The sequence below is a fragment of the Lepeophtheirus salmonis genome, chromosome 3 (genome assembly GCF_016086655.4).
Source record: "Lepeophtheirus salmonis chromosome 3, UVic_Lsal_1.4, whole genome shotgun sequence".
Classification (NCBI taxonomy): Eukaryota; Metazoa; Arthropoda; class Copepoda; order Siphonostomatoida; family Caligidae; genus Lepeophtheirus; species Lepeophtheirus salmonis.
This window is the reverse complement of record NC_052133.2, coordinates 49,667,737-49,678,360: the sequence shown is the minus strand read 5'-3', so window position 1 is coordinate 49,678,360 and position 10,624 is coordinate 49,667,737. Positions and strand designations below refer to the sequence as shown.

Here is a 10,624-nt window from a genome sequence, read left to right as displayed (position 1 = left end):
ATTTGGAATAGTTCCAAAAGCTACAACACGAATATCATGGGGACATGTGTCAAATAGGGCCCTTGTTTTGATGTATGTATCATTAGACCTAATCACAAATATACATTTTGAATTTTGATATGTGTCCACATTTTTTCCCATGCTTTAAGATGTGAGATGCTCGAAAATCTTTGTTTTTAAATCTAAGTATGTTAAATGAGTACCTCATCGGCATTAAAGTTTTTCCAAAATGCCTTTTTTTATGATTTTGTGTAGTTTTTGGATAAAAAGAATCGATAAAAGACACCATTGAATGCCAAAAAAGATATTAAACTAAAATATAACCATTTTTGAATAATACTTTTATATATTTTATTATCTAAGTATACAGATTGCCCAGTATAATGAAGGTAAGGAGAAACATATAGGTGGGCGGACTGCAGTACTAAAATTGTATACTCCCTTCTATCAATGTTATTTTCTCTAATATTTAGCACATTTTTGCGGAAAATATATTAATATTTTCAAAAGATCATACCTCAATTTCTCATTTATGAATAATTTTTTTAATACCAATTTGAAAATCAAAATTGGACTCCGAGTAAAATTAAGAATTGAAATTGAAGTAATTTATGCAATGTTGACATTCTTTTCTCCTTCCTCCTTTGTAACAGTTCATTGTAACTGATCTAATGAAACGTTATGAGTATTAATCTTTCTCTTCTCCAAAACATTCTTCAAATTGTCAGAGTGTCCATGTTGATTTTCGGTTTTTTTTTTTTTTTTAGCATGCCCATTCTACACTGGATTTCCATCGTTAGTTATTACTTATTATACAAACTTGTAATTAAAAAGGTTCCTGAATAAATATTGTTTAAGGCTCGATTAGTTTAACTTTACGGGATTGAAATGACAGGATTAAAAATCAAGTAAATACCGGATTCAGATTAAATTTTTCAATTATTTTTTTCTGGCATACATTGTTTTAAATAATTTTTGACGATTAAAATGATTTTTTTGTCTAATCATTCTACAAATACAAAGTAAAAATTTTTAAAGAGTGGACTTTGAAAATAATTTCTCCCATTTTACGGGTTATATTACCAAAACAGTACAACACGGATTTCTTTTGTTCCCAAAAATCCTGATAAACAGAGTATGGCATTAAGTTAACTAAATATAGAAAGCAGGTGTTTTAGAGTTTGATAATTATATGAGTCAAGATATTTTATAGATAGAGTATAATAAGTAACTTATGGATGTGAAAAAATTATGTACTGTTCTAATTCATGTCTTCCTAAATCTATATACAATGTAGATGATGCCAATTAGAGTTGAAAATTATGTATTATTATACTTGATAAGATGTGACTAAAACTATAACACTTGATACTTTTCTAATATCTCAATTGATACTTTATATGAAAAATATTTGCTTGATTAAATTGCATGTTTCGTTATGTTTGTAATGGATGACTTGTGTCAAAACTTGTAATATAAAAAGGCCAAAAGTTATTAGTGTTGTGTTTCGGTCTGTTAATTCTTGCCCGTCTGAGACCACTATGATTTTAAGTGGAACAAACTAATTTAGTCCTTAAAAGAAGTTTGATTTGGAACAATTCATTCAAAAAATATAACCTGTCGGTATGGCTAAAAAAGCAACCGAAAAAATGAAGAATATTTTGAATGAGAGCTGTCATGAAGTTTCATTATATCACCTGCAGGCACCTGTGCAAGGAAGAAAATAAACAGAAATCCGACTCCGTATCCAGTAAGCATATGGGCCAGAATTACTACTATGTCAATCATTAATTCTACCTCGAGTCTTACAAGGACTTAAACTTATATCTCTAGTCGAAACCCTCACTATTACTTCTCTCAAGCGTTTTAAATCATATTCTCTACAACTCTACCTATACCCAATATGAATCTAATTAAAAAAGTGTTTTGTATTTCTTCAATATTTACAAAACTAAATAGTTAATCAGTTTGATTAGACTGACTATTATCAATTTATAAGTAACACATGTGTAGATTTGAGTTTTGATTTACAAAATTAATATTATGAACAAAGATGAAGGAGCACCTAAATCTTTAATGCGATTTCTGGATGTTTTTTAATGACTTTGTTATACATTTCCATGTACCATTCCGGAGTACCTTCTCCATTTATTGGATAATGATAATCAGCAAATAACTCTTGTCCTCTGAACACATACTTAAGTGAGACAAGAGATCGAATATGTCCATACCTGCAATGGATATTGAATATTCATTAGTACAAATACGTCTGCTTTAATTATGATTTAATATTTCCTTACAATGGATGCTTTACGTATCCGAATTGTATATTATTATTCCAAAAATGATGATTGACTTTATGACCGAGGGTGGCGACATAGTTTTTGATATCCGCACAATCAATGGGCATATTCATCAAGTATATATTGTCATAACTCATAGAATTTTTATAACCATTGTTCCAGTCGCTGACATTATCATAGGCAATTTTAGAGGGTATAAAATACCCATTATAATATGATACCAAAGAATGAGGAGGCATGTTTCGTTTCGCATACAATGAGTCCTCATTTTTGAGGGCCGGAATGTTCACACTATTTGATAAAAACACATTGCGTTTTTCAAGTGGATCTCTTATCAATGGGGTTTTACTTAAAGAGTGAGTATTTGGAGTAAAAGGCTTGAGGAGAAGTGCATTGTCTTTGGGTTTTAAGTACTTGAGTTCCATGACTCCATCCCTGCATCTATTGGAATAGTTAGTATTAAATAAGATTCAAATATAGATGCTATCTGTATATTGTGTCGTGTACTCGGCCACTTCAAATGTTTAGATATTAAGTTTATTATAAGAAATAATATTAAGAAAATTATATTAAAACTTTTGAAAGATTTTTTACTCATTTAAAATATCTAATTTTATTAAAAACCTCTGCCTGTCTTGTATCTTACGTGAGCTCATCCTGTCATATTCAAAGAGTTACTTTTGAACATTAAAGAAAGATAAATAATGTGTGAAGCTTTTCCAATTGACGACCATAGAATGAATGTTGGAATGCCGGGAAGTCTCTCTAGTTACTTATAAATATATAATAAAAATAGAAAATTTAATAGATCAAAATGATTTGCTAGCATCATAAAGTAGCTGTCAATTAAAATGACGGATGTTGTAAGACATTTTCAAGACGAATAAATTGGAACTTGTACACAACACTGAGAGTAGAGATGTGAAAATGATCTGTGATGTTTGCAAATGCACAGATTTGCACATCTCTACATATGAAATATGTGTAGAGTACTTAAATACATGCCTATAATGAGTAATGCGAGACTCGAACCCCTCAACAAAGTCCCCATCCCTTGTAAAAGTCCCAATAATGGCGCTCTTAAAGTCAGGAAATACATAAAGGGTTTCATTAGACAAGAAACGCCACTTAAAATCCATCCTTCCATAGAGCCATCCATCCAGACGCTTAGTCCCAAAGGCTTTCCATCTCAGACCAGAGGGAGATTTTACTTCCGTGACGTACACATAGTCACTATCCGAAGTAAACCCAGCTAATATATCGTTTTTCTTGGAGGGATATGGGATTACACTTTTAATCCAAGCCTGAAGTTGATAGCCATTGTTTTTTTGCCAGGTTTGTTTCGATGGAATCAAATTGCATAAGCTGTAGTAGCCATATCGGTATCCTTGAGAAGGATGTAGATACAAGAAGATAGTTATGAGAGCCAGGAACCAAGAAGAACGACAACTACTTCTACACATCTTCTTCAATCTGCTACAAACGACTGACTTAGTAGTTTACCATGCATAGACTGTCGTTTCAATTTCATTTTCTAAGAGCAATTGAGAAGACGTACTAATTATAGTTATCAACACAAGACTGGAAACACTTCAGTTCCACGATTATACTAAGTAATAAAGGTTCATAACGAAAACAGGAGGGGGAATAATGATGCCAAGCAGTTCTGTGGACTAGATACTATAGATAATATCTCTTGAGATCAATATATATTTATGAAGTAAATTTTTATTGTTGAGAATAGCTATGCCATAAGATCAGGTGTAGTTGAATATAATTAAATATAAGTGTGTTTTATTTGTCTATATCGTTGGTCGACGTTTTTTGTGAAATTAACAGATGTCAATACACATATTATTATAAGTGGAGTAAATATGTACGATTTTTCTAGTTGTGTTCGGGCACTGCTTTCATTACAGGAGCGTCCAAATGGGTGGGCTGGAGGGGTTGTTGCCCCCCCAAATATATATATATACATATAAATATAATTCTCCAAAAAATTTATTTTTCTCTAAGTAGCTATAGATTTTTAATTTTTTTTTTCCAAATATGTAACTCTGTTAAAGTACGGTGGTACGCCACTAATACAAAAATCCCTTTGTATTTTGTTGTCAGCTGTCGATTCCCTCGTCTCACTTGATATGTCATGGCTATTTCATAATTTATACTTTTTGATAAATAAATAAAGTAATAAATTATTCTACATATATTTATGATCCAATTCCATAAAAGCAAGAATATAATTTCTTGTTGATCCCTCGTTGTATACATAATATACAGGGTAGGAAGCAAAACATTGACTGTTAATTAATGTATATTTTCTCATTTCTTATAGTTGTTTTTTCTAGATTCCATAGAAATTAAGTTTTTCGTAATTTAATCAGGCTACTTCATGTTTTGTGCCCTCACTTTTTACTTACTAATATTAGTGATGTACCGATACCAAAATTTCAGCTAATTCCGGTTCGGATGACAATGCCCTCTGTATGAACGATTCCTTTCCTTATTATGTACAAAGGAATTTCATACACAAATAACAAAATTGTTTAATTCATTTAAGGTTCAACTTTTTATTAACTTCGGATAATATCGATTATTATTAATTGTAAATCAATTTAATTTTCAAAAAGGTAATTAATCTCTGTGCTCAGGAGTAAATTAATTTGTAGTTGGCTCATATTAGGAAGTTTGATGCCTCTCCTTTCTTAGATATTTAAAGTCAACCTCATCACCCCTCAGCCTCTGATCTAATTTCAACCGCCTCACTGTTTAAAAAAAAAAATACTTGCAACTCTAACAAAAGACTATTTTCGATTATTTTACTGGTTTGGGCCACATGAGATGTAATGGTTTTGAACGGTCTCAATGTTCTAACTGAGTTTTATATACTTGCCCTAGGAATTGAAATATGTATAACGCAGTGCCCCAGTTTGGACTCGTTTCTTTTTTAATCGACACGGGACGAATACTGATAACTTCAACTTGACTCAGAAAATATGGACTCGACTTCAGTTCTGTTATTAACAATATTGTTTAAAAAAAACAAAAAAAAGCCCTACAGTTTATTTCTAAATCAAGTAAATTTCCTGTACAAAGCCACATATAGTCTAAACATTTGATTGATTTGTAACCTTGATTTTGTCTCCGAAAAGGAGTTGAAATAAGTGATATTATCCATATAAATAATTATATATATATATCGGCGGAATCGGCATTATTAAAACGAATCCGATAACCGGTTCATCAGTATGCCCCTCATTAATATATTTAATATCTTGGGAGATTATTTATAATGTATAAATACAATCAAACCTGTATTAAGCGCTTATGTAAGGAAAACTGAAAAAGTGACCGCTTAGTGACGATAACCTCTTAAACCAAGTTTCCTACTTTGTAACAATTCTAAATTTGAAAACTAGTGCGGTGACACACTTAAAACAGGTGGCCATGTGACCTTGTTTGACTCTATCGGGCCGTCAGAGAGTCTTGGAACATAATGAACCTTGAACAGTTAATTACACCTAGCAGCTTTGAATGGACTTCTATATAATTTTTTTTTTAAATTGGAAATTATTTATTGTTCATTTGAAAACATTATTTATGAATAATCACACGCTCCACGTGACCCCAAAACGCTTTGCACACGATGACATAGTTGTGCTTCGACATTGATCGCCACTCTTTCTTAACCTGTTGCTTTAGGGGCTCAATACTGCTCTGACGTTGTCTACCGTCCTAGCTTTGCCACCAAATGCTGAAATCAACGGGATTCAGGTCAGGGCTCTGCGGTGGCCAGAAGTCTTTCGGTCATAACTTTATTTATTTTTTGACATCAAACCCTTCTCCATTTTTGCATTAAAATCCTGCATTGCCCCATCTTGTTGAAAGCAATAATCGGCTTTCTTTGACTGCTTTGTGATCTTGTGAACCTAGGGAAGCACTTTTGTATTCCAAATCATCAAATAATCCTTGCTAGTCTATCTGTATCCAACGGGGAACCAAATTTGCTTTGTTATCTTCAGATGAAACAATGCCAAGCATCATTACTGAGGCCGGATGTTTCGTGGTGGATACTTCACGAAGGTTGCAGTTGACTTTTCCAAAACATACGAACATATAATTTGTATGAGGAGAACAAAATTTGGTGTCCGTGATACCTCAGGTAATTGTAAAGCTTTTTGCAGCAATCAAATCGTAATTGTTGTTGTTGTTGAGTGGGCAAGGGTCGTTCAATATGTCGGAGAGACTTGCCATCAGCTTTTTTTTGGCAGGATCAAGAGGAGGTTGGACCCATTGGATACCGTGGAACGTCTTACCGACCGCCTCATAGGCATCTCCGTCATCTCCATCCTTGGATTTTTCAAAAAAGCTTTTTTTGCTATTTCAGGCTTTAATTTGATCGCCCTCTGCTTCCATGACAGTCAGTGATGTCTTCACCATTGTTGACCTTAATTATGACCCTCCAGACATTGGTTCTGCAGATATTAAGTGTCTTTACAATATCGGGATTGCTAAATTCAATGCGGACTAAAACAAGCCACTTTTTGCCTTTTTTGATCATTTGACGTATACCGGGTGTCCCGAAAGTCTGACCGGTACCTTCGATGGCTTTTTTTGAGGTTTCAGATACTTTTTACGTAAATGTTGCGTAAATAAAAGTTAAAGACCATTTTCAGATTAACAAGTTTTGGTTCAATTGATCATTTGACGTATATATATATCCTCGAAACTTGGTAAATAAAGTGTTCAAAAGGTAAACAATCAGCTCCTCTTTTTTGTTAACTCCACTTTTGCATAAAATTAGCCATCACCTCTCAAAAACGCAATGAAAATCATGTTCCAAAACTTTTTGACGGCCCAGTATCCGTTAAATATAAATTCTACGTCAATCAGAATGTGACATTAATTTAAAAAAACAACAAAAACAGAGCAGGTGTTTGTGGGTTTGATAGTACAAATCTAGATCATAAATAAAGTATAATATGTCACTAATTGATGAGAATAAAAGCTGCAACATTTTTGTTCATATTAATATTGTAAATGGGATATCAAATATGTAAGAGGAACATTTTTTTAGAAAAGACATTGATATATCTTTCCAATCATTACACCAATTTTCCAAATGCATCCCTTTTTTTAACCATGGCAACAGTTCTGCCAACTGAACCATTGGATTAAAATGATGTCTTTTGTATACGGTGTTACGTTTTTTGTATCATGCAACCTTACCTCCTAAAAGAAAACAAGAAAAAAAGGTCCAAAATCATAGGTCAATCCTACCAATCTCCCAGACTATCATTGTCGTTTTATTTTTCCACAATTTTAAAAGGAATTACATATACCATGAGGGTTGATCCTTGGAGCACAGAGTAGGACAACAAGACATGTTATCTCTGAACAGAGAAAGCTGAGACAGTTGTAAAGAAGATTCTAAATTTTTCTATTTCTGTTAAGACTTTTGATGCATAGTCAGTTTTGAGAGTCACATTTTTAGGGGATCGATTAGCACTTTTCATTATAGATCATGCCTCTTTAACTAGCTTCACACCAACATTGAGAAACTCTTTGAGATCCTTGTCTGTATATTCATACTCATTCATTCTTGATCATTTGTCAGAGACACATATTATTTACTTGGTCTATTCAATTGACATTTTATAACGGTGAATAATTAAGTGTTTCTGATTATAAATCTCTAAAAAAGGCCATGGTCATTTACAAGTTTGTTGGGGAGAGAATGAAACTAAGAAAGAAGGAAAGATCGGCACAATAAAAATCTATTAAGTAATATACAAACCATAACCTATCCTGGACCAGCTGCGTGTCATCGCATCGCCAAAATACCCAGAGCTTTCTGAGAAACAACATTTTTGACTTTTGGGACCTTAACATGTGGCTCCCCTTCTCTCCAGACGCGAACCCCTTGAATTACTCCATCTAGGTGTGTCTGGAGGAGAGGATGCGTACTACTCCTCACATGAATATCCAGTCTCTAAAGGCTTCCATTAAGAAGGAGTGGACCTAGCTCGAGGCCGACTAGATAGTCAAGGCCTGCAAGGAATTTAGGCCTCGTATTGAGGCAATTAGTAGAGCTGAGGGCTCACATAATGAATAAAATTTATGCCAAACACTAATTTCAGATGTTTTTCCACAATCAATTTCCTCACATAACCTCTCCTTTAAATTTTACGCTTGAACATTTTATAATATTACAATCGTATCTAGTATGTACATTTTTTGTACCTGAATGGTAAAAACACAACAAAAGAGACCTAGAAAATTTGCAATGTATACGGAGTCGATACTCTTTAGGTTTGTAAACAGTGGTTGGAGCCATTTCGCTCTGGACTAGTGAATATGAATGATGCGCCACGCACTGTCAGGCCTGTCGAAAATATGGAGAGTCATGATAGTACTCCTAGCATCACCATGGAGCTGAACATCGAACATAAAACCGTTTTGAACCATTGGTAGAAGGATGTATACAAAAATAGTCTTTCATCAAGACAACACTAGGCCGCCCACATCTCTGATGACGCGTCAGAAGCTGTGGAAGCTCGGATTATAAGTTCTTATGCATCCACCCTTCAGTCCAGACCTAGAAACAAGTAACTTCTATCCGTTCCTGCCTATGGCCAACACGCTTGGGGATAAAAATTTGATCAGTAGAGGTATGTGACGATTGGAGGTCCGAGTTTTTTTCCGACAGGGGGCAAGGTCTTCTACGAGAAGGGCATTATGATGCTGGATTCTCTTTTGCTATAAGTTATCGAACAGAACGGGGCATACTTGGCTTAAATTGTATGATTGTAAAACTTTCATATACAGCATTGAAATAAAACGAAAAATACTTTATCCCCAACCTTATGTTATTGGATCAGGAAATGAGGGATCTCGACTTTTTCGAGATACCTGGACAATTAGCACTTTGGACGATAATGAAAGTAAATAGAAGGTCTCATTATGTGGAGGTAATTGTGAGTGTGTCTCTTACCAAATATTCCGGATGGAGGGGGGGATACTTTGAATCGATCCGTGGACTGAGGGATAAGGGTGAAGGAAATTACATCTCATTTTGTAAATCACTATTACATTTTATTTTATAGACAAAGAACCATTACAGGGTGAACGTACTAAGTGTGATGAAGATGAACTTCTAAGTTATGAAATCCATTAACTCATGAAACAGAAAATTAATTTAAGCATAGATAAATAGAAATATCCAGTACAAACTCCAATGATTGTCTAATCCTAGATGGATACTTATTCGAGCAATTATGATGGCTTGAGTCGAGGTCCCACTCCTTCTACTACAATATCCTTCGCTTTGCAAAGTTTTCCTTATTATTAAGTATAAGGTTGTGACAATTGGATTTCAACTATCCACTGTTGCTGCCTCAAATTTCGGGAAACCAAGTGGTTCATTAAAATTTGAATACTTTGAGCTTTATAATTCAACAACATTTAATTTATTAATTAACAATGAAATTTTAACAAAATTAATACTATAAATAGATGTGTGTCTGAGCTCTCAATAATTAATGTATCCACCCTTAGCGACAATTATGCCTTTCAGGTGGTGGAAGAAGGCCTAGAACCCGCTACAGATGTTTTCCTCTGCCATGGCGTCCTAGTGCTGGCTGACAGTGGCCTTGAGGGCCACAGTGTTTGGCATCAGAGCTGTAGAAAGGGCAAAAATATCAAAAAAGAGTTCAAAAGAACTCATTCAAAAGAGTCTTGGAACGGAGGAGATGGGGTTCTTTCATTGCTGTTGTCAAAAGGGGCCTCCCCAACCTCCAAGGCTCTTTCCATCTACTTTTTGGATAGCTCTCTGAACATTCTGGTCTGGACTTACTGACGGCGTAGACGATGGTCCTGGGAACACAACCGCTTGGAACATATAATTTAATTATTGAATTTTTTTCAAAAAATTTAAAAAAACGAAGCACCCCTCCGCCAAAATATAAATTTGCGGACGCCCCCGTTGAATCCTAATTATCTTTTCAAATCCTGTGAGTTTTCTCGGGGATTTTAGTATTACAGATTAGTGATTGGACGATTAATCGAAATCGGAAATCGAGTGCTTTTTCTGGAATCGGCATCGGAACCAGAAACATAATGTTTAAATTCCGATTATTATGTATTACTCTTTATAACTAGTATTTAAATGTTCATTACTTTTCCAAGTTATGGAAAAACAATTATAAAATATATCCGTCAAGATACAAAAACGGCAATTTCAATTTATGATTTGAGTCTTATTATTTATTAAAATAAAATAATGTATCATAAAAATGCTGAAAAACTGAGAACAAACAAAT

At 34.0% G+C, this 10,624-nt stretch overlaps 1 protein-coding gene across 1 annotated transcript; it reads right to left on the bottom strand.

Annotated features, from left to right (window-relative positions):
• Window positions 1-1,913: 1,913 nt before the first annotated feature.
• On the bottom strand, window positions 1,914-3,887 carry LOC121115290 (histone-lysine N-methyltransferase SETD7). Its single transcript, XM_040709506.2, has 3 exons — window positions 3,309-3,887; window positions 2,301-2,744; window positions 1,914-2,231 (listed from the first exon to the last, which is right to left on the bottom strand). The coding sequence occupies exons 1-3, from the start codon at window positions 3,764-3,766 to the stop codon at window positions 2,066-2,068; spliced, it is 1,068 nt and encodes a 355-aa protein (XP_040565440.1). The 5' UTR covers window positions 3,767-3,887; the 3' UTR covers window positions 1,914-2,065.
• Between the last annotated feature and the right edge of the window lie 6,737 nt (window positions 3,888-10,624).

Excerpts from the sequence above, each read along its gene's own strand:
- LOC121115290 (XM_040709506.2), bottom strand. The coding sequence starts at position 3,766 with ATGTGTAGAAGTAGTTGTCGTTCTTCTTGGTTCCTGGCTCTCATAACT. Across the intron at positions 2,745-3,308 it reads TCTCGCATTACTCATTATAG|ATGCAGGGATGGAGTCATGG; the intron begins GCATGTATTTAA and ends CTATTCCAATAG. Across the intron at positions 2,232-2,300 it reads GGATACGTAAAGCATCCATT|GTATGGACATATTCGATCTC; the intron begins GTAAGGAAATAT and ends TATCCATTGCAG.